Source organism: Bos javanicus, chromosome 9 (assembly GCF_032452875.1).
Source record: "Bos javanicus breed banteng chromosome 9, ARS-OSU_banteng_1.0, whole genome shotgun sequence".
NCBI lineage: Eukaryota > Metazoa > Chordata > Mammalia > Artiodactyla > Bovidae > Bos > Bos javanicus.
The window spans coordinates 23,204,302-23,231,382 of record NC_083876.1 but is presented as its reverse complement, the minus strand read 5'-3'; the positions used below and the strand labels follow the sequence as shown (position 1 = coordinate 23,231,382).

Here is a 27,081-nt window from a genome sequence, read left to right as displayed (position 1 = left end):
ACTTGAATACTTTGGATACTGGTATGTGTTGATGACCTCTGTTGAGTATATTTTTTCAATTCTTTTTATTAATTTAGGATTGTTCTCAGAAAGGTAGCGGAAACAAGAATTTGGCCCCAAAGACTCTTGTAAGTAAAGAGGCAGAATAAGTAGTTAGATTCTAAGCCCATTGGATTATTAGCTTCCTCTTAAGTGTTATTTTTCAGGAAGTACTGTTTTAGGCATAGAAATAGTTGTCTTGGCTCGTATTTCTCAGTGATGCCAGAATAAAATTATTAGTTTACATATGACAAGTTGTCATACTTCCGCACACACTTGTCCAAAATCAGGTTTTGGAAATATGTCAGTATTGCAGAGAAAGAGTTGCATTCTTGAAGACTTAGACTGAAATATATGTATACTTGTTAGTTCAAAAGGGTTTCCCTAGTGGCTCAGACAGTAAAGAACCTGCCTGCCAATGCAGAAGACATAAGAGACGTGGGTTTGATCCCTGGATTGGGAAGATTCCTCTGGAGAAGGGAACGGCAACACACTCCAGTATTCTTGCCTGGGGACTCCCATGGACAGAGGAGCCTGGTGGGCTACAGTCCATGGGGTTGCAAAGAGTCTGACACGACTGAGGGACTAAGCACACTGTTACTTCAAAAAAAGCATCAGAGTCATTTCAAAATGATTTAATGCAAAAGGAAGTCAAAACAGTTCTTTGAACTGTGTCAGATTTTGTCCCCAAGGATTGTTCAGAATTAAGTAAGGACTCTGCAATAGGATTCTGATTGTAGTATGTTAGATTTTAGATCACTTAAACTAATAATTGAGCTATTTTAAGGTGGGGGGGAGTCATTGACATGCAGGTAAATGTACCCACACAGGTGCCAGTAGACACAGCCTTAAGTTTAGGCTTAAGACCTTCAGGATCACTGGAACACGTGATGATTTAGTTCGTGAAGTCCCTAGTATGTGGGAAGAAAAGAGCTTATTAAGAAAGCAGGGACACAGTAAGTAAGTAAGTAAGTAAGACACAGCCTTAAGTTTAGGCTTAAGTAAGTAAGTAAGTAAGCCTTAAGTTTAGGCGTAAGTAAGTAAGTAAGTAAGACACAGCCTTAAGTTTAGGCTTAAGACCTTCAGGATCGCTGGAACACGTGATGATTTAGTTTGTGAAGTCCCTAGTATATGGGAAGAAGAGCTTATTAAGAAAGCAGGGAATATGATATTTTTGGCATTCTTATTAGTATTAGACAATAATACTCCCATAAGAAATACTATTAATATGGAAATATAAATAGATATAACTTCAGGGCACATTATTGGTAGATGGGTTCTAGTTATGGAAAGTGGCTAGTGTTCAAACTTGGACGTTAGTCCAGATGACGGCCAGAGAGGCCAGGTTTGTCATTTTCATTGGATTTGTGCCTTCAGCTAGTTCCAAACGTATAGTTCTCAGATTTTTATTGAATAATATGCATAGATTCCTCTTATACAGTGGCATAAGAATGGATATAATTTTTCCAAGTTTGTAAGTAGTGGTATATGCAAAGCCCTTTTTCATTTTAAAATTGATTTTGAGGTTTCCCTATAAAATAGTGTGATTGATTCTTTTTAAAACAAAGTTAAAATGCTAATGAGTGTTATCTCTTCTCAGGTAATACCCTAGAAATCTGTACAAGGATTACTGCCGATATTTGTAGTACTTTTTGGAATGCTGCTCTGAATATTATGTTTAGAACTTTTAGTAATTCTTTTAAATTTCACAATGATGGGATTTAAACAAAAATCCTTTGAGGCTGATAGTGATTCTTAAGAACAGTCAGAGTGAGAATATTGGTCCAAGTCAGTATTTAGATCTAGTTCTTGTTCACAACTATTTCTTTAGATTCTTTTTATTGTTAGTTAACAAAGAAGGAATAAAATTACCTAAAATACAGAATGATAAGAGTGGTGGTGGTGTAGTCACTAAGTCGTGTCCGACTCTTGTGACCCCATGGACTGTAGCTTGCCAGACTTCTCTGACCATGGGATTCTCCAGGCAAGAATAGTGGAGTGGGTTACCATTTACTTATCCAAATGATAAGAGTAATATAACTGATTTTAAAGTCACTTTGAAAATAGTTGAACAGTTTGCAGCATCATTGGATATATGGTATGAAAGTGGACACTCTGAGGCTAATGTTCATATTTACTTGAATATGTAAATTTTTACAAGTATCTGTGAAAATATAAATATTCTGTGTTTTTATAATCTAAAATAAGATATTTTCCTACATCAAAAAAGTCTGGTATCATAAGTGGCTGCTGTACTTGGGCCTTCTGGCTTTTCTCTTAGTGATACTCACTAGTGCCTGCTCCTGTCATCCTGGGTTTTATTTAATAACCTTCCTGGGCATTCCTTGTTAAATGGTCTCCAAGGACCTTTCTAGCTTGAAAATTTTATGGCTCTGATAATCTTCAGCAAAATCACATACAGTTCTCTTTGCTGCTCAAAGCTTGATTGCTAGTGTTTTGTGGAAGTTCTTGGCTTTTAGAAATAAACAGTTTGATCTAGACTAAATTGGGAAGGAAGCACAGACAGATTTATTGATTCAAACTGCAAAATGACATGATTGAGGTTGGATATAAGGTATTTACTGGAACATGCATAGAGACCTTTAAATCTCTATGGTAAGTTTGTTGACAGAGTTTATAGAAGCATTTTCCAAATTTCTGCATATTTTATATGAAGGCATTCTGGGCGTGGAAATTCACGCATACTAGGAAGGAAGGATCAAAACGCAGTGATACATTGAAGCAGAGATCTGTCCATTAGAGTCAGAGCTGCCCTGAGGATTTGAGCCTGTACCGGCGCTGCTCAACTCATAGACACCAGGATTCAACTTTCACCCAGCCATAAACCCACCTCCTCGCACTCCACCTTTGCAGTCCATCATGTGGGCTCTGAGCATTGTTGTTCAATCGCCAAGTCATGTCCAACTCTTTGTGACCCCATGGACTGTAGCGTGCCAGGTTTCTTTGTCCTTCACTATCTCCCCGAGTTTGCTCAAATTCATGTCCATTGAGTCAGTGATGCTATCTAATCATCTCATCCTCTGCTGCTTCAGTCTCCTTTTGCCTTCAGTCCTTCCCAGCATCAGGGTCTTTTCCAGTGAGTCAGCTCTTTGCATCAGGTGGCCAAAGTATTGGAGCATCAGTTTCAGCATTGGTCTTTCCAATCAATATTCAAGACTGATTTCCTTTAGGATTGACTGGTTGGATCTCCTTGCAGTCCAAGGAACTCTCAAGAGTCTTCTCCAGCACCACAGTTCAAAGCATCAATTCTTCGGCGCTCAGCTTTCTTTATAGTCCAACTCTCACATCCATACCTGACTACTGGAAAAACCATAGCTTTGACTATATGGAGCTTTGTGGGCAAAGCAATGTCTCTGGTTTAATTCACTGACTAGGTTTGTCACAGCTTTCCTTCCAAGGAGCAAGCATCTTTTAATTTCATGGCTGCAGTCACCGTCCGCAGTGATTTTGGAGCCCAAGAAGATAAAATCTGTCGTTTCCATTTTTTCCTTTTCTATTTGCCATAAAGTGATGGGACCAGATAGCATGATCTTAGCTTTTTGAATGGTGAATTTTAAGCCAGTTTTTTCACTCTCCTCTCTCACCCTCATCAAGAGGCTCTTTAGTTCCTCTTCACTTTCTGCTTCACATTAGTCTCCCATTTTAATGTAAAAATAACATGTCATTTTTCTATTCCCATGTACCCTTTCACATACTTCATGCTTTTTCATATTTCAGGTTTTGTGTTTCCTTTCCCCTAAACCAAACTCCCAACATTCCCTTTCCTCTCAAAACTTTCCACTCTGCCTTTGGAAATCTGTTCCTTAATAAGGCTCCCTGACTTACTCACTGGATGGTCCTTTGCCTTCCTGCTTTCCTGAATTATGACTTTTATTTAAGACCTCCACTTTTCTTGAACTGCTTTCTTTCTTTCAAATATATATATACATATATTATAAATTCCTCTAATCTATAAATATATTACATATATATTTAATTTAGCTGTGCCAGCTCTTAGTTGTGGCATGTGGGATCTAGTTCTCTGAATGGGGATCAAACTCAGGCCCCCTCTGTTGGGAATGTGGAGTCTTAGCCAGTCAACCAGCAGGGAAATCCCTGCAGTGCTTTCAGATAGTCATGCTTGTTGGTCCACACAGTGTTTTAGGGTTGGGAGGTGAGATCAGCACCTTCTCCCGTCTGTGCCTTTTAGACTATGCTTCCTTCATCCTTATGTAAGCCCTCCCCCGACATCTTTGATGTTTCTGTCAATTATCTTCTCCCAGTTTCTTAACTAACCTCTAATTCTTAATCATTTTCAAAGCCTTTCTTTCCACTGACTTTCATTTCCATGTGGGTAGTGTGTTTGGGAGGCGTTCTTGTTCTTAGGATCTCATTTCTGATGGCCTTTATCCCACACTACTTTAGACTCCCACTCGTGGCTGCATCATGGGCCTTATCTTCACAGGCAGCTGCTCAAACTCTGGCATACTGAAGTCACACACCTTAATTTTTCACAGCTTCCTCTGCTTGCATATCTCTGAGGTTGCTCTAAAGCAGTGTTTGCAAAGCAGAACTCATTATCTTCCCTACTAACCCTGCTTCTTCTCCTGAGATTTTTTTTTTTTAATATACTCCATCGTCTGCCATGTGGCCCAAATTAGAAACTTGGAATTCATCCTAGATTTCTTTTTTCCTTTCTTTTTTAAAGAAAAAAGAAATCTCATCTACTACTCATCATCCCCTCTTCACTTAACATAGTCCCTTCTGTCTCCTGAATGTTTTTCAAATCCACCTACTTCTCCCTATCCCCACTCTCATTCCAGATGCAGGCTTGGTATTTAGTGGCAGCCTGTTAAGAAAGCTTCCTACATCTGGTCCTGCTTCTCTTTATGCCATTCTTCATCCTGATCATACAGGATGTCTGTATGATCTACTCTAGGTAGTCTAAAATGCAAATTGATCATGTCACACTCCTGTTTAATGTCCTATTTATAGGATCAGGTATGCGAACCCCTTAATATCGGTTAGAGGACCTGCATAATCTTGCTCTACTTACCTCTATAGCCTTAATTCTTATCTTTTTTCCATCAAGCCTTGTGATTTAATCATAATTTATTTCAGGTCTTGAAATATGCAATTTATTTATTTCACCTTGAGTCTTTGAGCATGTTCCCTGTTCCTCATAAATTCTTCTTCCTCTTAACTTGATAAACTCCTACTCATCCTTCAGGCTTTAGCTTCTTCTAGAAAGCCTTTGCTCATCCTCTTAATTCTTGGTAGGTGACCCTGCTCTGTTTTGGAATGCTGAATTTCCTCTGTTACAGTGCTTACCAGACTGCATTATATTCTTCTACTTACTGTATCCACCATAAGACTACAAACTCTGTGAGGTCAGAAATGTATCAACCGCACCTGGAACAAATCCTCATCCCTAGTAGGTGCTTCCCTGAGGGAGGGCATGGCAGCCCACTCCAGTATTCCTGCTGGAGAATCCCATGGACAGAGGAGCCTGGAGGGCTACAGTCCATGGGGTCACAAAGATTTGGACATGACTAAGCACAAGCATCAGAGAAGGCAGTGGCACCCCACTCCAGTACTCTTGCCTGGAAAATCCCATGGATGGAAGAGCCTGGAAGGCTGCAGTCCATGGGGTCCCAAAGAGTCGCACATGACTGAGCGACTTCACTTTCACTTTTCACTTTCATGCATTGGAGAAGGAAATGGCAACCCACTCCAGTGTTCTTGCCTGGAAAATCCCAGGGACGGGGGAGCCTGATGGGCTGGCGTCTATGGGGTCGCACAGAGTTGGACACGACTGAAGCGACTTAGCAGCAGCAGCAGCAGCAGCAAGCACAAGCATTAGTAGGTGCTCAGTATATTATTTGGTAAATGAATAAATAAAGGAAGAAAGAAAGGATAAGGTTTCTTTTTGAGAATAAGGGGATATAAGTTTAGATGAGATCACATTACAGAGGACCTGCTTTAAAATAGGATAAACATATTTTTTTATTTTCTTACTGTGTAAACTGGTTTCAGTCGGGCAGTATACGAAAGCAAGGAGACTAACCAGTAGATGGTAGTACTATGGCAGTGATGTGGTCCAAAGAACCTGGACTTGAATTGAGGCACTTAGACTAGAAAGCGTAACAATTACTATGAAAAGTGTATCCGAAGAAGGTGTAACAGAGCTTGACCACTAGAGTATAAGGCAGAAGGCAAAACAGAAATTGATTATAATATTTTAATATTGGTGGAAATAGGATTCGTTTTGTAAGGAAAAAAGTTTAGAGTTTCTCGAAGTTTAATACTTTTATATTAAATTAGAATTGTTAGAGAAAAGATTTCATTGATTTTGGAGGCAAGATGTAATTCTGAAATGTTTTTGAGTAAAATATACTAAATATAAATTTTAGCTATAAATGCAGTTTCAGAATTTGTTGATATTTAAGGAACTTAAATTTTAACAAATCCTGCTATTTTTTTGAGAAGTAGATGACAACCGAAGAAAATAATTCTATTTTGTTGATGATATATTGTTTGTCCTTAATGTTATAAAATTGTTAATTTTTTGATACTGTAAAACTTCTGATACTATAAATAACAGTAAGAATTGTTGACAACATATTAATATATTATCATATATGCATTTATTCCTCATTATAAAAAGGTTTATAATATAACATTTTTCCATGCCTCTCTTACTATCATTTTGGCAATATGGAGTTTTTTTAAAGGATTAGTGACAGAAATTATCAATTTAGAAGTTATTCATCTGAAGATGATTACTGAATCCCCATGCATGGGTGAACTTAATAAGGAAATGATTATAGGAGGAAAGAAATGTTTATAATTTACAGTGTCAAAGAGAATAATTAAGTGTCAGGAAATATAAGAATAATAGGAAAAATGAAAGATATTATCTAAATGTTAGGAAATAATACAGAAACAAAGTAGTAGGAATTGGAGCCATATTACAGTAGGTTAACAAAGGAGTAAACACATTTTCTTAATTCTTACTGACAAGGAAAAACTAAACTTGAATGGTTCTTACCAAGGAGAATTTCAGTCAACTTCATATGACTTACCCTAGCATTCAAGACTATATATAATCTGAAATTCAGTGGCCGTTATTGATCTTAAGTTCCTCAAATATTGTCCTTAAGCACAAACTCTGAGACCTCTGTGGTTTTGTTTCCCACCTCAGTCTTTCTCATTGGAATCCTACCTAAGAGCTTAGTTTAAACCTCAACTTGATTCATGTTGTCTTCCCTAAATACCATAGTGATCGCTTTGTGTGCCACTGATGTTGCTTTTAATTTGAACCCTCTTTAAATTACTTGTATCTTTTGTCTTCCTGATAAGACTGTAAGCATTTTAAGGACAAGATCCATGTTTCCTGTTTGCAGCTCAAGTTGCTCAGTTACATTATTGAAAATGAGTAATTTGTCTTTAAGGTACCCATCAGAGCTAAAATGCTCTGGATCTTAAATGCTGCATAATTCGACATACGTAATTGTTCATTGTTGTTCAGTCGCCACGTTGTGTCTGACTCTTTGCTTCCCTATGAACTTCAGCACGCCAGGCTCCCCAGTCCTTCACTCTCTCCTCAAACTCATGTCCATTGTGTTGGTGATGCCATCCAACCATCTTATCCTCTGTTGCCCCCTTCTCTACCTGCCCGTGATCTTTCCCAGTATCAAGGTCTTTTTGAATGAGTTAGCTCTTTGTATCCATTAATAAATCCTAAAAAAATTTATTAAGTCAAAATATGCTTGGTCGGCCTAGTTAAACAGTGACTTCTTGATACTTTGTAATCAAAGAAAGACTAATGTTTTCACCAACATCTGCCCATACACTTTTTAATACAAAAATAACCTAGTATACTGAATGCATACAAATGCATTATGTTAAAATTTTATGATAAAATTATAACTCCCTTATTTTTTCAGTACAGTCCCTTTCTTTCTAAAGAAAGCACTTCTTTGATGTTGACATTGGTGCTCTGTAGAAGCCAGTATATAAAGTAGTTAAAACCATTGGCCCTGTGGTTCAGCCCATACTCTACTAGTTATTAGCAGCATGAACTCAACCATGGCCCTAAATCCCTCTGAGCTCAGTGTCTTCATATGTAAAATGGATAATAACTGCCTTCCCCATTGAGTTGCCAAGAGAGTTAAATGAGATAATTCCCATGAAGTGTGGAGAACTATGTCTGGCACTTAGTAAGTACTGTCAAGTGTAAGAAGGGTTTTGTCTAATTTAACAATGCCACAAGAGAAAGTCCTCTGCAGTTTTTACATATTAATTTTATGGGTGGTATTTTTGTTAACTTCTAAAACTATATACCCACTGTTTTATGTGATATTTTGATCATGAAATAGTAGGTTCTTTTCATAGTCATGTAGAATCCAGTTGGCTAACACCCTTGTGTTCCACTGCTTATAATTTCATAGAGAAAAGGCTGGTTCAATCTGGAACAAAATATCCCTTCCATGGCTTTCTTTCATTATATGATGCAAGACGCTTGTGTCACAAAATGAATTCAGGATGCCTCTCTCTAAATCTTTAGGACTCAAATCAGAGTTAACTACCAGGTAGAGAAGATTCATGAAATGAAAACTGATAGGCAGTATTCTCCAAGGAACGATTCTAAAATACCCTTTTGTAAATGAGGTCTCTTGTGTACGCCTTTACTACCTATGCCTATTCCCAAATTTCACTTAGAAAACATTATAAATTTATAGCCTGACCACACTGTGTCCTAAACACTGAAGGCAAATCATATTGTGGGGATTTCATTTTAACCACAGAGAAGCTGGAAACAGCCCCAAACCATGGGACCAAGTAAGTAGTAGGTCCGGGAATAGAACTGAGAAGGCTCTGATTCCTCCTCACATCCTGTAACCGCAAGGCTCTGGGGCTTTGGAACGTAATAACAGAGCATCTGGTGCTGCCGGACCACAGTACATGACACAGCAGGAGCGAAGCATAGGAGAACACTGTCTGAAAACATGTAGCCTTTACTTCGTGAAGAAGGGCTGCCTAGGAACCAGGGGAGGAACAATGGGAAGGAGCCATGACGAGCACCAGGCGATGCTTGAATGATATTTATGTTTGGGGTGATCAGTTGCTGCCACAAAGTTTGCTTCTCTGCTAAGGTTTTTTTTTTTTTTTAAGGGTAATGATTTGTAACCATGGAGATGCTTTTACCCATTCTTAACATTTTAGTAATTTTTAATCAGGATAGCTAAACAGTTTCCTAGAATGGCATTATATAGCATTATGGTATCGGAATTTGGTACTTTAAACTTCTTTTTCTAAAAATAATTTTATTTATTTATTTTTGACTGTGCTGGGTCGTCTTTGCTTCGAGGGCTTCTCTCTAGCTGTGGCAGGTGGGGGCGACTCTGTAGTTGCAGTGCACAGGCTTCCGGTTGTGGTGGCTTCTCTTGTTGCAGTGGGGCACAGGCCCTAGCACGCATGGGCTTCAGTAGCTGCGGCTCCCAGGATCTAGATGACATGCTCCATCTTCGTGGTGCATGGGTTTAGCTGCTCCATGGCACGTGGGATCCTCCCAGATCAGAGATCGAATTTATGTCTCCTGCATTGGCAGATGGATTCTTTACCAGTGAGCCACCAGGGAAGCCCTGAGACTGCCTCCGAATTATAGGCCTAATATTAACAAGAAATGAAAAATGAGGGACCCTGCCTCAAGGCCGCACTATTGTTTATTGGCTTTTCCTCTTGTGTCTCTGCATCCCCTCCCTTCCCTGATTAGCAGCTGTTTCTTATGTGCCCTTAGGAACTCAGGGAAGTTCATGGAGGTTGAAGGCTATTCTTCACAATTAAGAAACAGGAGACAGAAAGACTTCTGTGTCTAGGAATCCCACAGATCCTCCTTGGTTTCACTAGGGGGACAGTCAGTGCAAAGCTGAAGTGACTTTCTTCAGCATACAGAAGTGAAAGTAGGAAGAATGAACTTGAAGGAAAGAAAGGACCAAATGAAGAACAGATTGTGTACTGGAGAAGGAGTTGGTGGAAGACTGGGAAGACAGGACTAGGGGCAGAGTGGAGAGTACTGGAAATTTTATTCATATAAATAATCTGGCTGTAGAACTTTTAGACCATTAACTTCTTATTAATTCATATCCTATTAGTCTTTTTGCTCATATGGGAATTTTCTAATACTGCATGGTTGGGCTGAAATATTACTTCTTTTAAAGACTTAAAGGACTACTGTAAAAAGTCTTCTGATCAAATAACTAATATTTCCAAAATGACTTTGATAGAAAGACAAAAGAATAAGGAATAGAATTTTAAAATGCTGATGGAAAAAATAGTTTTGTAGAAATTTATCTTCCTAGGTAACTGTAGAAAATAAGTAGTTTCAAAGGAAGGGCAAATAAATATGAAGAAAAATTATGAGTAATTGTGACTTACATAATTTAACATGATTTAAATTCCTGTTTGTATTTGGACATTTATCCAAAAGAGAAACATGTGTTTACATCTTATAAGACTAAATGAGTTATTTGAAAATTCTTGGTTTGACTAACCTTTTTACTTCTATTAACAGAAACTTTTGATACTGAAAACTTCTATAGCCTACTTAGTGCCAGTTCTTTTAAAAAAAGTAATATGAATTTGATTTAGTTTCTTGTTAAATAGTAGAGAAATTCTAAAATGAGTCATGTCTATTTAAATAATAGAAAGATTATGCTTTTTTTGAACTAGTATGAAAAATGCTAAACTCTAAAACTTCTGGAATTTGGGCAAATAAAGGGAAAACCTACTCTGATGCAATATTCTTGCCTGGAAAAGTCCATGTCCAGAGGAGTCTGGTGGGCTACAGTGCTTGAGGTCACAAGGAGTCAGACTCGACTAAGTGAGCACAATTGTATGACTGAGCACTGCTCTCATGCAGCATTCAAAACAACTGATATTCATAGTATTCAGCAGTGCAGATTACTAAGCAATAAGTTATTCCTATTGTATGAAGTAAATTTTTGCTTACATTTTATATTTGCTTGATCTTTTCTCTACTGAAATAGTACTATCGGATAGAGTTTTAAGTCTCCTAAGAACTTTTAATCTAGTTAATGAGACGTCTACACACTAGCAGTTTTAGACCCAATGTAATTGATATAGGAAGTATTTGCCAATTCAAGAGTAATGGTGATTTGCAATGGCAGTGCCTTAATAAAGACATAGGGGGAACTCAATGCTCTGTGGTGACGTAAATGGGAAGGAAATCCAAAAAAGAGGGCATGTGTTAATATACATACATGCAGCTGATTGACTTTGCTACACAACAGAAACTAAGACAACGTTGTGAAGCAACCCTACTCCAATAAAACTTAAAGGAGAAAAATAAAGATGTGGGAAGGAGGACATGGCATGTTTGAGAGTGGAGGAAAGCGGTGCAGTGGGGACGGGACTTACCCTGGAATACAGGGAGAGAGAGAGCAATTTAAAAGATAATATTTGATGATAGGCCCTTGAGTTTAAGGAATTTGGGTGTCATCATCAAAGCAATCCACTCTGAATTTTGAGCACAGAAGTAGCTGGAGGAAGTTGCTATTTATAAACATCTGGCAGCTCTGTATCACATGCTTGAGGGGAGCAGAGAGACCAATAGACTTTTTGCAGCCCTAGCAGGAGCGAGACTAATTTCTTTGGCTACAATAATTTTAAATAGTAAAAATGATGTGTGTTAAGTTGCTTCAGTTGTGTCTGACTCTATACAACTCTGTGGACTATAGCCCACCAGTCTCCTTTGCCCTGGGATTCTTCAGGCAAGAATACTGGAGTGGATTGCCATGCCCTCCCTCCAGGGGATAGAACCAGCATGTCTTATCTCTCCTGCACTGGCAGGTGGGTTCTTTACCACTAGTGCCACCTGGGAAGCCCCAGAAATGATAGGAAATAGTAATTAAATGAATACAATGTATTAAAAAAAAAAAGATAGTAAGACAGTAGCTTTAATCTTTGGGTCTCTGAGACAGGGAAATACATGTTTTCATTAAAAAAAAAATTGCTGAGGTTGCGAGTCAAGAGACTACTTGGCTTTGGAAATGTTCCATGAAGATGATTGAGTTTCAGTAAGCGATCTGGGTTAGACATACAGAATAGATGATTTATAAGAAGGTGTTTGTTTAAGTCTTGAGGAGACAAACTTCACCATGAAGAGGTAGGACCATAACAAACACTGAAAAACCAGACCTGTGCTTAGTTTGTATTAACAGTTGGTTTGCAACAAAACATAGCCCCTATTCAGTCTTTTGCACTATTCAGTCTTTGCACTAGTTTATTTTCTGATTAAATTTTATAAAACTTTTCTGTTGTACGTCTTCTTAGTTTTAGAACTTGGCATTATTCAAAGATACATACTTAAAGGTATATGTAATGACCTACAGTGTAATAGAAAAGAATCAATCATAAACTTAAAGCTTACTTTAAACATCAGACTCGTCCATATTGTCAGGCAGAGCTGAATGCAAATCTCCCCTCCCCAGCTTACCAGGAACTCAAGGCTTTCCTTATCTAGAAGACTGTACCTTGAGCTTAAATGAAAAGGTATTTGTAAGTTACATTCATCCAACAAATATTTGCTGAGTACTTAATAGATTCTTTGGGAATATAATGAGTTTAATTTTGAAATTTTCAATTTGAGGTTTGTTCAAGTGAAATTATCCAGCTGATCATGAGATTTATAAGTTTGAAATTCACAGGATTAGACTAGAAACATATATTTGGGAGTCACTGTACGTAGTGATTAAAACTATGAGTTGGATCGTATCTGTTGGGACACACACACACACACACCATGCTATAAACCAAGGACAGAGTCATGGGAAACACCAGTGTTTGCATGCTAAGAATTCCCTAAGGGAGAAAGAAGAAATGATCAGTACTTTGGGGGAAGGCGGAGAAGGCAATGGCAACCCACTCCAGTACTCTTGCCTGGAAAATCCCATGGACGGAAGAGCCTGGTAGGCTGCAGTCCATACGGTCGATAAGAGTCAGACACTACTGAGTGACTTCACTTTCACTTTCCACTTTCATGCATTGGAGAAGGAAATGGCAACCCACTCCAGTGTTCTTGCCTGGAGAATCCCATGGACGGAGAAGCCTGGTGGGCTGCAGTCCTTGGGGTCGCACAGAGTCGGACACGACTGAAGCGACGCAGCAAAGCAAAGCAAAGCAAAGAGAAAGGCATGATATCACAGAAGCCTAGGGAACAGAGTTTCAAGCAAAAAGAAACAGAATTAGCAGAAGTGCAGCAAAGAGCTCTAGTCAATTAAGGTTTGAAAACAATGTTCCTTGGATTTTTATTTCAGAAGTACTGTAATTTTAGAGCACACAATTTTAGTAGAGTTGTGAGGGCAGAAGGTAAATGACAGAGGATGGAGAACAATGTCAACTATAAACTGTTATTTCATGTACATTAAAAGGAAAGGATAGGAAAAACTTGGGGTCAAGACTTCTCATTTCTACCTCTAATGAGAAGCTCAAAATCAGCTGTTGATAAAGAGGAAGGAACTTGTCCAGAAGAATGTTGTTGTTGTTCAGTTGCCAAGTTGTGTCCGACTCTTTGTGACCCCATGGACTGCAGCACGCCAGGCTTCCCTGACCCTTACTGTCTCCCAGAGTTTGCCCAAGTTCATGTCCATTGAATTGGTGATGCCATCCAACCATCTCATCCTCTGTCGCCCCCTTCTCCTTTTGCCATCAATCTTTGCCAGCATCAGGATCTTTTCCAGTAAGTCAGCTATTCGATCAGGTGGCCAAAGTGTTGGAGCTTCAGCTTCAGCATCAGTCCCTCCAATGAATATTCCTTTAGGATTGACTGATTTGATCTCCTTACAGTCCAAGGGAGTCTCAAGAGCCTTCTCCAGCACCACAGTTCGAAAGCTTCAGTTCTGCAACACTCTGTCTTCTTTATGGTTCAGCTCTCACAACTGTACATGACTGTTGGAAAAACCAAAGCCTTGGCTATATGGACTTTGGTGGCAAAGCGATGTCTTTGCTTTTTAACATACTGTCTAAGTTTGTCATAGCTTTCCTGCCAAAAAGCAATCGTCTTCTGATTTCATGGCTGCAGTCACCATCCGTAGTGATATTAGAACCAAGAAGAGGACGTGCATCATTGCTTCCACCCTTTCCCCTTCTGTTTGCCATGAAATAATGGGACTGGATGCCATGATCTTTGTTTTTTAAATATTGAGTTTTAAGCCAGCTTTTTCACTCTTCTCCTCCACCTTCATCAAGAGGTTCTTTCTTTGGTTTCTCTTCGGGTTTTGCCATTAGAGTGGTATCACCTGCCTATCGGAGGTCCAGAAGAATGCATTGTAATAGCTAGGAGAAAGGGAACTAATTAAGAAAGAAGGGATGAAAATGTGGGCACTGGTGATGAGTTACCTTGAGCAGGAAGAGGAACACCTTGTTGACTGATGCCTGAAGGGTAGTGCTGAAGACAGAGACGTGGGGTGCAGTGGGGGGAGAATAGTTGAGGGAGGTAGTGTGTTATGCCCTCATTATGCCCGGAAGTAGGAGAAAGTAAAGAGGTCAGGATTTTAAAGGACTGGCAAAGATTAGGAATAGTCTTTGGGTACAGTGGAAGTGGAAGCTGACCAAGGACAAATAAAAGGAATCACACAAATAGAATGGCAGTGAGAGTCTAGCCGAGATTGGAGAGTACGTATCTCTAAATCACCTAGCAAGGAGGTTCCTGCCTACAAGGCTTTCCCTGGCAGTTCTCAGATACATGCGATATCAATGGTGGTAATTTCCCTTGCCATAGATGGCTAGGCTATGGATGGTCGTAAAAAGGTTCAAACAGGTTAATTTCAGAAATAAAAACCCCAGAACCCTAGGCTAGAATTTTTATGGTTTCCAACATAAAATTCTAACTTTGTCTTTCGCTACACCCTTACATGTACCAAATATGACATTTTAGCCAAATAAGGCTTCTTGCTGTTTTTTTTAAAGATTTTTTTTGTTTCCTAAATTTCACTTCAATTACTTTGCTTCTGCTATTTACTCAGCTTATGAAACCCTACATCTCTTTTGAAATCATGAGGTGATTAAAACTCAATTTGTTACCTGGTTTGTAAGCCCAGTAAGGGATGTTGCCTGTCTTCTCAGCATCTGTTATACCACTTCTATATTACTTTTCATGTACTTCCGTATATTTCAGAGTATCTTAGTTTCTACTAACTTTTAAATTTCTGAACTGCAGGTACCATATTTTTGTCATCTTTGTAGCTTGTCACAGTGCCAGTGAAATGCTTTTTCTGTAGTAAGCATGTAGTAAATATTTACTGAACTTACACTGTATTTCACATTTGTACTAAGTAGCAAGATGGGACCTTTAAAAGAAGATAATGTTTTGCCTTTTCTGTAGGCTAGTGAACTGAACTGAACTGATAGGCTAGTTTTAAAGGTTTATTTTTAAATGTTTTTTCATTAACTTCTTCTAATGTGAATGTTTTGTCCCACAGGTATGGCATGAACTGCCTTATTCAGTTTGAAGATTTTGCCAATATAAATGCATTTCGGCTCCTGAGAAAGTATCAAAACCAGTATTGCACATTCAATGATGATATCCAAGGTAATCAGATTTTCACTGCATATGGATCAAAAACAATGTGCCTTGATATTAGTTCATAATTTTATAAGGATTCAGATTTAATAAGAAATGTGCACTAGACACCTATGAAATGCCAGGAATTGTGTTTGATGATGTCACACATTGTTTCTCATTGAATTCTACATATTTGAGACTCTGACTTTAGAAAGTACTGTTATTCTGCATGAGCTGGAGAAAGAGCGCCCTAGAATCTGATAAAACCCCCAGGGATTATGGCTGAACAAAGAATGAAATATATGAAAATATATTATTCATTGTGTAAAATGAAGAGTGTATACACTTCTCTCTTCAACCTTCATCTCAATCAGCCACAGTTTCTAAGCATCGCCACAACAGAAGCTGCCTTTGTATACAGCGTGTGCCAGATTCTGCTGTTTGTCTTTGATTGATTATAGATTCTTGGCTACCTGCTTTTGTCTGAGTTGTTTTATTTTTCTCTAAGCTTTGTTTTGCTCCTTTCTCTAGGTCCTCCTCCCCCAAAGTACTTCCCCAAATCCAAAACCTCCCAGTGAGAATCTTATTCTTCCTGTTTCATGAAGGGCAAGTAGAATAAAAGCACAGGCAGAGAGTCAAAGGAGAAACACCTGATGAGTTCTGACAACTTAAAAGATCACACATAGACTTCCATTTCACTAATCACAATGAACATTTTTCCGTATTGACCTTACTTGGATTCTCAGCAGCTTTTAACATTGTGGACCCCACTCTCTTCCTTGACATACTCTCTTCTGTTAACTTCCGTGTCACAGACCCCCACTGACTTTCTTCCTACCTTTCTGAATTTTTGCTTTCCCCCGCCCCCCAAGTTTCATCCCTTACTGACTAGCTATTAGATGACAGAACACTTCAGCATGCAGTGCCAGGCCCTTTTCTCTTTGTTCTGTGTTATATGTTGGGTGTATACTCCAGGGTCACACACTGCATTAGCAGATTTATATCTCTAGCCCAGACTTCTTTGAGTTCTAGGTCCATATACCCATTGGGTTATTTTAAACTTTCGCTAGGAGTCGGGCACGACTGAGCGATTTCATTTTCACTTTTCACTTTCATCCATTGGAGAAGGAAAGGGCAACCCATTCCAGTACTCTTGCCTGGAGAATCCCAGGGACGGGGGAGCCTGGTGGGCTGCTGTCTATGGGGTTGCACAGAGTCGGACATGACTGAAGCGACTTAGCGGCAGCAGCAGCAGAGATATCTCAAAGTTATCTCCTACTTAGCCTCCCCACCATCAAACTCTTATTTCCCCACCAAACTTGACCTTCTCTGTGTATTCTCTGTCTCCATGAATTCCTGATGTCTCTCTTCTTCACCTCTCTCTGCCAAATATAGCCCATTACTCATCCTCCTGACTTTTAGCACTAAGTTGGATAGAGAAGGAAGTGAAGGTGTAAGGACAGGTAGATAGGGCAAAAGGGTCTAGATTCCCTATCTTTAATAAAGTTAAAGACTAGGTATAAGGGGGATAATTGAATAAAGAACTGAAAAGGTAGAAGGTTACAGACCATGTTGAGTGAATTATTCTAATATAGGTCTTCCAAGAAGAATTAGTTCTGAGTGATGGTAAGAACCAAGATACAACTTATGATGGGAGGAAGACAGCCAAAGGGGAGTAAGATGAATGCCATTGAAATTGATGGGATCCAAGAAAAGTTTAAATGTAAAAGGAGGATAATATTTCTCTCATAGAGTTTTTATTGTGGACAAAATAGTGATTTGTGAAAATACTCTATCAACTGAAATATACTGTATAAATATAATTTTTAAAATTTGCTATGCCTAAGTTCTTTAGTATAACATAGCTATGTAAATATAATGTCTCTTTACATTTTGAACCATACCAACGTAATTGGTCTAATCTTTCTTTTCCTAACATCCTTTGTAATGCCAATTATGTAATTTATCATCATTTTTATGACAAAGATGCTTATGTTATTTCAGTTTTCTTCTTTTTGTATTCATTTTTTGAGTGTTTATGAGAAGTGAATGTGTAGAGGATTTCAGAGAGGAAATGATAGCAGTCTAATGTGCTACCGCTCTAATCTGAAAATGCAGTGTATAGTGATAGAATGCTTTTGATGCTATAGACAAAGGCTTTGTAGACCAGTGTCTCTAAGTCACTTACCTGTTCATTTCCTTGTTGCCTCTAAAGTAGCCACCAGTTAAACTGTTAAACAAACCTATCCTGTCCTTTCTTTAACATTCTCTTTCAATTTTGGAGTCTCACAGAAATGTCTGTGTAGAAGTTAAAAACCAGGATTGTATAATCTTGAATCATTTTGCAGAATTAATAGGTATCAGAGTTCGGGTTAAGGAAAAGAACGTGAAATCCAAGTCATCAGACAAAATGAGCAATTAAGAATTAGGTTCAGCATTTCTGTCAACTGTCGTCAAGAATTTAGGAGTCAAGCCTTGGGCTGCCTCAGAATTAAAGGAAATAAGAGACAGATGCCAAGCCAAGACCAAGAGCACTACATGTGGAGTTGCCCTGAGAATTCACTGCAGAATATTCCCCACAGCAGGTCACCACTGCGGAGGCATTAAATGACTAGTTTTTCACCCCAGCTAATCCGTCTTCAAATATAATCTGCACACACATAGCCTACATTATCTCTGTATAGGTGTTTTCGTGTCCTGCAGCCTTAGCCAACAGAAAGTTAGGTTTGAGAAAATGGGACTAATCTCTGACTCGAGAAAACTTCTGGCAAGTTACTGAGGTTCTGCCTAGCCATGACCAAACTATTTTGTGCTTTCTTCTTCATCCCGAAATAGTGTCCTTAGTGACACATCTTCACCATATGTTTCTATTTTACCTTTTTAACCTTATGTTTTTACCGTTTTGCCCACAAATGTAATACTTTCCTCACTGTGGGCATAGAAATTACATTCTAGTGCCAATGAAAATAGTTATGTAACTATTACAGCCTTACCATGTAAATAAATGCTTTTAACTATACCCTTGGGGGGACTTTTTTCTTAACAGATGTGTTATTGAAATGTATTAGCTTTTTATGAAAAGTATTTGATTTTTAAAAAATACTTAAATTCTAGTATATTAATGATCTAAGATAATGTTAAATGATAAAGATTTTGGTTCAACTGTTATTTAGACCTTCATGCATTCTAGTTGTAAATTATTGCCAACTAGAAAAAATGTGCAAATTAAATCTACTAAGGAATGGATATTTAATAATACAATATGGAAACCATCAAATTTCAGCAAATTCAGATCAAAAGAATGAAGTTTCATCCTCTGGTCATTTAAAATCATCTACAAAAAAGAGATTTTTCTTCCCATAATACCCTCTCTGGAATGTCTATGTTCTGACTTGACATTTCTAAGTATTTTGCATAGAAATTTTTGCCATGATAAACTAGTGATGACTAGTGATAAACTAGTTAGGATTTTTTTTTTTAAATAAGGTAATCTTGTACCAAATACTTTGATCATTGTAAAGATCAAAGATAGACGTGGTAGAACATTTTGCAAAAGAAGGAATACCATTGGCCTGAAAACATGTTTTAAAGTTTAACCACACTAGGTTTTAAAAAGCATATTAGACGGCAAATGAGATACTCATTTTCTCTGTCAAGGTGGCAAAGATTTTTCTTGTAATCCCAACTGTTAATGATGCTTTAAACAATGAACATTCTTTTACATCGATAGTTGAGAATATAAATTGGTACAACTCTTGAGGAGTCAATATGTGTCAAAAACCTTAGTCATAGGCAGATCTTTGATCCAAGATTTCTATTTTTAGAAATTTATCCTCAGTAAATGAAGGTGTATGAAACAAATGTACAAAGATTTTTAGTTTGCTGCTACTGCTGCTAAGTCGCTTCAGCCGTGTCCGACTCTGTGCGACCCCATAGACGGCAGCCCACCAGGCTCCCCCGTCCCTGGGATTCTCCAGGCAAGAACACTGGAGTGGGTTGCCATTTCCTTCTCCAATGCATGAAAGTGAAAAGTGAAAGTGAAGTCACTCAGTTGTGTCCAACTCTTCGCGACCCCATGGACTGCAGCCCCCCAGGCTCCCCCATCCATGAGATTTTCCAGGCAAGAGTACTGGAGTAGGGTGCCATTGCCTTCTCTGATTTTTTTTTTTTTAGTTTATATATTTGTTTATTTTAAAAATTGAGATATGGTTGACATATAACATTGTATTAGTTTTAGATATAGAATATAATGGTGTGACGTGTGTATTTATTGCTAAATGATCACCGCATTAAGTTAACTTAACATCCATCACCACATATAATTACAAATTATTTCTTTCTTGTGATCAGAACTTTTAAAATCTACTCTTGTGCCAACTTTCAATGTACAATGTTATTAACTTGGTCATTATGAGGTGTTACATCCCCAGAACTTATTTGTCTTATAACTGGAGGTTTGTGCCTTTTTGACTTCCTTCACACATTTTTGCACAACCCCCACCAATCTGTTCTCATATCTATGAGTTTGGTTTTTGTTTTAGATTCCACACATAAATGAGATGATACAGTGTAGGTCTTTCTCTGTTTGACTTATTTCACTTAGTATAATGCCCTCAAGGTCTATCCTTATTGACACAAATGATAAGAGTTTCTTTCTTTTTTTTAGTGTTCAATAATATATATGTATCTACTTCAAATTTTCTTTACCAGTTCATTTGTCAGTGGACACTTGGGTTGTTTCCATGTTTTGGCAATTGTAAATAATGCTGCTATGAACATATATGAGCCTCCCAAGTGGCACTAGGGGTAAAGAACTCGCCTACCAATGCGGGGGACGTAAGAGACCGGGGCTTGATCCCTGGGCTGGGAAGATCCCCTGGAGGAGGGCATGGCAACCCACTCCAGTATCTTTTGCCTGGAGCATCCCACCGACAGAGGAGCCTGGTAAGCTACAGTCCATAGGGTCACAAAGAGTCAGGCACGACTGCAGTGACGTAGCACAAACATAGAAGGGCATATATTTTTCAAGACAGTGATTTCATTTCCTGTAGCTAAATACTCAGGAGTGGAATTACTGGGTCATGTGGTAGTAATTCTAGTTTTAATTTTTTGAGGAACCTCCGTACTGTTTTCCATAGTGACTGCAACAGTTTTCATTCCCACCAACAGTACACCAGCATTCTCTTTTCCCCACATCCCTGCCAACACTTGTTATTTTTTTTTCTTTTTTTGAATACCAGAAATTAAGTTTATTCAGGAATAGAAGAGGAATTGCAATTTGGGAAACACATGCTGTAGCAAGCTACAGGCAGTTCCCTTGTCTATTTGATAACAGCCATTCAATCAGGTATGATGTGATAGCTTGTTTTGGTTTTGAATGGCATTTCCCTGATGGTTAGTGATGTTGAGCACTGTTTCATGTACCTACTAGCCATTTGTATGTCTGCTTTGGAAAAATGTCTATTTAGGTAAAGATATTTGTTGCACTGTTGTATTTATGGTGAAAATCATAAACCTTTTAAATATCAAAAAAATACAGATTTGGTTAAATAATCATCACATGTTCATACTATGCAATATTTTAACTATGCAAAATAATATTTTAAAATATATTATTAATGTGGTAAGATACTCACAAAATATTTTGTGATAAAAAGTATATTAAAATAATAAGCATGGCATGAAATATTTTTTATAAATTAAATTTTTCTTGAATTTCCATATATCAGGTATAGAAGAAATTTGTGAGACTGTACATCAGAATGTTGAAAGTTATCATACCTAGACAATGGGATTATAGGTGACTTATTTATTATTAAGGTTAGCCAAAAAGTTCTTTTGGATTTTTCTGTAAGATATTATGGAAAAACCCGAGCAAATGTTTTGGTAACCCAATATTATTTATTATCTGTGCCATTATCAACTTTCTGCCAGTATTCTTTGAGTTAAGTAGGAGAAGAGTAAACATCCATTGAATCTTCTTTTCCATATGGTACCCCTGTGCTCTTTTCCCTGGTAGCTTGCAGTAATGACTGGTGTCTTACAGTCTGGGCACTCTCTAGAGATTAAACCTCTAGTTGCTTTCTAAACTTCCAGTGTGTTGGGGGAGCCATTAGGAGAGGAAAATAGATCTGGGTTCAAGCTACTTCTTAACAAATTTTGGGGCAGCTTCCTGTGCATAGTCTTTCTTTTTCTCCCCACTTCCAGAGGTACTTGGTGCCTCCTACACCCAGGCCTTTTTAGAGTTTTGCAGTTTGCTTCTTAGCAGCCCTCACGACTGGCCAAGAATTCACCTTTTTCTACTAATTCAGTTACCATTTGCCCTTTGGGCTTCCGGCTTCTGAAATTGTCTTTGTGTTCTCTTCTGCTAGCCTCTGATTTTTAAAGGTCTTTTTTCTGTTATTTTAGTAGAGCTTGTTGATGGGAAGGAAAGTTAAAGTATGTGTTCAGTCTCTGATTTTGCACTGTTAGCCCTGCCTCCCTGTCTCTGCACTTGCTTTTCCTGAATAGTGTATCCTCCTGCCCAGGGTCCTGTACCTCTCACAGTCATCCTTCACTTCTGTGCTCAGGTGGTGAAAGAAAGTGAAAGTGAAAGTGAAGTCGCTCAATCATGTCTGACTTTTTGCGACCCCATGGACTGTAGCCTACCAGGCTCCTCCCTCCATGGGATTCTCCAGGCAAGAGTACTGGAGTGGGTTGCCCTTTCCTTCTCCAGGGGCTTTTCCTGACCCAGGGATCGAACCCTGGTCTCCCACATTCCAGGCAGACGCTTTAACCTCTGATATCCCTGCCTGTAAAGTCGTATCCGACTCTCTGCGACCCCATGGACTAGCCTACCAGGCTCCTCTGTCCATGGGATTTCCCAGGCAAGAATACTGGAGTGGGTTGCCATTTCCTTCTCCAGGGGCTGTTTCCCACCCAGGGACTGAACCCACGTCTCCAGCATTGCAGGCAGATGCTTTACTGTCTGAGCCACCAGGGAAGCCTGCTAAACATCCCTGCTTAAAGTAACTTACCCATCCTCCTCCACCTTCTAGTTCCCATACTTCACCTGATCTATGTGTTTAGTAAAGCACATGAGCATTATAAGTATTTGATTACAAACCCACTCCAGTGTTCTTGCCTGGAGAATCCCAGGGACGGGGGAGCCTGGTGGGCTGCCATCTTTGGGGTCACACAGACTGAACACAACACGACTGAAGTGACCTAGCAGCAGCAATCCTTCTCTGGACTTCCCTGGTGGCTCAGTGGTAAAGAATCCACCTGCCAATGCAGGAGATGTAGGTTTAATCCCTGGGTTGGGAAGACCCCCCTGGAGAAGGAAGTGGCAACCCACTCCAGTAACCTTGCCTGGGAAATCCTATGGACAGAGGAACCTGGCAGGCTACAGTCTATGCGGTCACAAAAAGAGTCAGATATAACTTAGCGACTAAATGAAAACAACAACAAAGTCTTCTCTACTAGTTTTATATAGTAATTCTAATCAAATTAACAAACAAATTGCATGATTAGAAGTAATTCTTCCTTTCATAAAAGTTAAGACTGATGTTTAATAACCACAGCAGAAGGACAGCATAACTGGTGATTTCTTTTCACGTTAAAGTTGTATACAAATATGAATAGAAGTTTTTATACTTTTAAGGTTGACTCTCTTTAGTATCTTGCTAACAATGTTAAATATTACATACTCTTTAAAAGTGATAGTACAAAAGATAAACTTTAACCTGTCTTTGATTTACTAAAAGTTTATTTTTCAAGCTCAAAGCAAAAATTATTTTGAACAATTTATTGTGGAGGCCCACATGTTTGTATAACATCAATTTACCACATTTACTCCCTTGATTGCAGTGAAGTTTAAATCAAAATAGCACTAGGAGGTAGGACCAGGTTATGTATAAGAATCATGTTCAAGTTCACCTTTTGGGAGTACTAAAAATATCTTTCTAGTTTTGTTAATTTTGTAAAGAGAAGCTTAAATGTTTCATTATGTCCTCAGGAAATATTATAGATATACTTGTAAAAATATAAGGCTCTGATATCCAGTATAGATAGAGACTTATTTTGCCTTATTTGGGATAATATAGTTGAACTTAAAACACTTTGATCTTTACTACAGAATGATGTAGCATGACAATATAAAAATAAGTCACGCATTCTAGCTAGTATCTTTTGGAATATTTTATTCTGTCTATCCTCAAATGCCCAGTTCTATTTAAAAATCAAAGCAAGAATACAAATACATTGATTGCTGATGTTACATGAACTTTGAGTGTTCAGTTGGTTAAAACTTGGGGTGGTGGCAGAATTTGTAGAACCCCCTAAAGTTTTATAATGTCAGCGATGGAAGGGAGCTTAGAGTCCCTCAAATTCAAACTTCTGGCCAATGTAGCTGCTAAGCTGCTAAGTCACTTCAGTTGTGTCCAACTCTGTGTGACCCCATAGACGGCATCCCACCAGGCTCCCCCATCCCTGGGATTCTCCAGGCAAGAACACTGGAGTGGGTTGCCATTTCCATAGCATAAAATGCTATTTGTAAGTGTTCATCTAGTGACTGGAGAGTTATACCTCTTTCATTAAAATTTTCTTTTCACCTGTTTAACAACTCTAGTGAATCTATCTCTTTTTTAAAATTAAAAAAAAATTTTTTGTGCCACATGGCATGCAGTATCTTAGTTCCCCATCAGGGATAGAACCTGCACCCCCTGCAGTGGAAGCACAGAGTCCTAACCACTGGAGCCACTGACCGCCAGGGAAGTCCCAAATCTACCTTGATGTGTGAGACAAATATCATTCTTAATCCTGCCATGGTATCTTTCCTACACAGATCAGTATTTTACTCAGGCTTTCATTCTAAATAACATATAGAAGAGTGGCTTTTATGTAATGTGTGACTTTCACAATTCATTATTTGTTGCATGGTAGCTCAAAATTGCAAGCCTTTAATTTTTGTGTTCCTAAATGAAAAACATGCAAGAGACACACAGGTCTTCAGCAATTATCATTTATTGTGATCTTATTTGTAACTACCAAATTCTGTAAGAAAGAAACAACCAAAAGATTGAAAAGAACATATCTACTGATGGTGAAATGTTGAATGCCAATTTGGTAGCTGGCATACATAACACTTCATCACTGTGTCATTCATCAAATCTATTCTAATCTGATTTTCATTGTTGTTTTTAACCAAATGAGGGAATTTAAAGTTTCAGTGGGCTTTACTACCCTTCTGAGTGATCTAGGAATCATAGGTAGAGTGTTACTTTAGAGGAGTAAATTGTAGATACAGCTGGGAAGTACTGCAGAAAGCTGCCGAGTTTTATTTCAGATGTGAACCATAAAGAAGCTGAGCCATGTAATTATGTTCAAAGCAAAAGAAACACTCTGTGATCTATGAAAGTTTAAATGGCAAAGTAATAAAATTAGAGCTGGTAAAGTTTCTACTACTATGAGGCATGATGAGAAACGGTCAGTTTTTATACTAAATAAATTTTGTGTTAATTTTGTCTAGTATCTTTGAGATTCACCAATGATTTATCATAAATAGGCTGATCAAAGACTGTGCTGACCTCAGATTTTCATTGCTATTAAGTGTTAGTTTTTCCAGTTGAAAATCAAAACATTTAAATTTTCTAATGGCATCTAGTTCTTTTTATCTCATACATTGAATGATTTTATAGCTAAGGACACTGATGGACACAATGATTTTTCTAAATTCGTTCAACTAGTAAACAGGTTGAGCTGGAAATGTACCGGAGAATCCAAACCTCGTGTTCTTTTTAATTAATTAATGTATTTATTTATTTTTAAGTTGAAGTATAGTTTATAGCATTGTGTTAACTGCAGCTGTACAGCAAAGTGATTCAGTTATATGTATACTGATGTATATATATTCTCTTTTTAAATGTTCTTTTTCATTATAGCTTATCATAGGATACTGAATTTAATTCTCTGTGCTATACTGTAGGACCTTGTCTACCCATTCTGTATATAAAGATGACAGCTGCTAAGCCTACCCTCCCACTCCACCCCTCCCCTAACTTTCTCCCCCTCGGCAGCCACCAGTCTGTTCTCTGTGTCTGTGAGTCCATTGCTGTTTCATTGATAGGTTCATTTGTGTTATATTTTAGATTTCCACATATAAGTGATGTCATACGGGATTTGTCTTTCTCTTTCTGACTTACTTCACTTAGTATGGTCATCTCTAGTTGCATCCATGTTGCTGCAGATGGCGTTATCTTGTTCTTTCTAATGTCTGAGTAGCATTCTATTATATATGCACGTGTGTGCACGCGTGTGCATGCGTGCGCACACACACACTGTATCTTCTGTATCCATTCATTTGTCGATGAACATTTAGGTTGCTTCCATGTTTTGGCTGTTGTCAGTAGTGATGCTAGGAGCATAGAGGTGCATGTATCTTTTTGAATTATAGTTTCATCTGGATATATGCCCAGGAGTGGGATCGCTGGATCATGTGGTAATTCTGTTTTTAGTTTTCTGACAAGCCTCCTTTCTGTTTTCTACAGTTGCAACTCCAACTTAACTTTCCTACCAACAGTGTAGGGGGGTTCCCTTTTTTCCACATCCTCTCCAGCATTTCAAACCCCAGGTTCTTAGTCATCACATCACCAAACTCAGTCATAAAACCGTTTTTGGAAAGTGTTCAACCGTAGTAAGTTGCTGTCTTAAAAGACTGATGTCAGTAGCTTGAGGATTTCACATCAGATGCAAGCATGGGTTCAGACAACTGCAGATTCCCTTTCTGAGTCAGTTAACCTGTTGTGTGATGATTTCAAGAAGTGAATATCGATTTGAGGCTTGGGATTCGGGGTACTACAGCACCCGTGTGAGGATCGCTCAGGCTGTCTCTTACTTGTTGCAGGAACAGCATCTGTTGCAGTTGCCGGCATCCTTGCAGCCCTTCGAATAACCAAGAACAAGCTGTCTGATCAAACAGTTCTATTCCAAGGAGCTGGAGAGGTACCTCCCTTATGGAGTGCTTATGTTCTCCTAAACTAGTGAATATAGCATTCATTCTAGTAACTCATGAATTTTAAGTCTGAAGTAGTTCATGAAATTTTTAGTTTATTGAAATTACAGGTTTTATTGAAAGATTCTTTAAGTTTTGAGGCTTATTAATTTTTTACAGGAGACTTTAGAGACAGAGAGGTATTTTTTGCAGCTATCAATTTGTAAAATTGTCAGATGTTTCCATGGGTTTTTGTTAGGCATATTTAAGGTGCCATGCATGAACCAAAAATGTTTCCAATGCATGATTAATTATGTATAGAAACCTTTAAGCTGTTACAGCCGGTGCTAACTTTTAGTATCCTCCTGTGTCACATACCAAAATTTTCCTAATTTGACTCACAATTCAGTATGCACATATATAACTATATACAGGATTTTTTAGAAGAAATATTTTGAATCGGAGATTCATCATGCAGTATAACAAT

General features: G+C 38.3%; 1 protein-coding gene across 2 annotated transcripts in view; it reads left to right on the top strand.

Annotated features, from left to right (window-relative positions):
- Window positions 1–27,081, top strand: part of ME1 (malic enzyme 1) — a 214,090-nt gene that overhangs the window by 155,757 nt on the left and 31,252 nt on the right. For both annotated transcript variants that reach the window (XM_061427308.1, XM_061427309.1), the window contains exons 7-8: window positions 15,543–15,652; window positions 26,508–26,605. In XM_061427308.1, coding sequence (XP_061283292.1) covers window positions 15,543–15,652; window positions 26,508–26,605 — 208 coding nt within the window. The remainder of the gene's footprint in view (window positions 1–15,542; window positions 15,653–26,507; window positions 26,606–27,081) is intronic.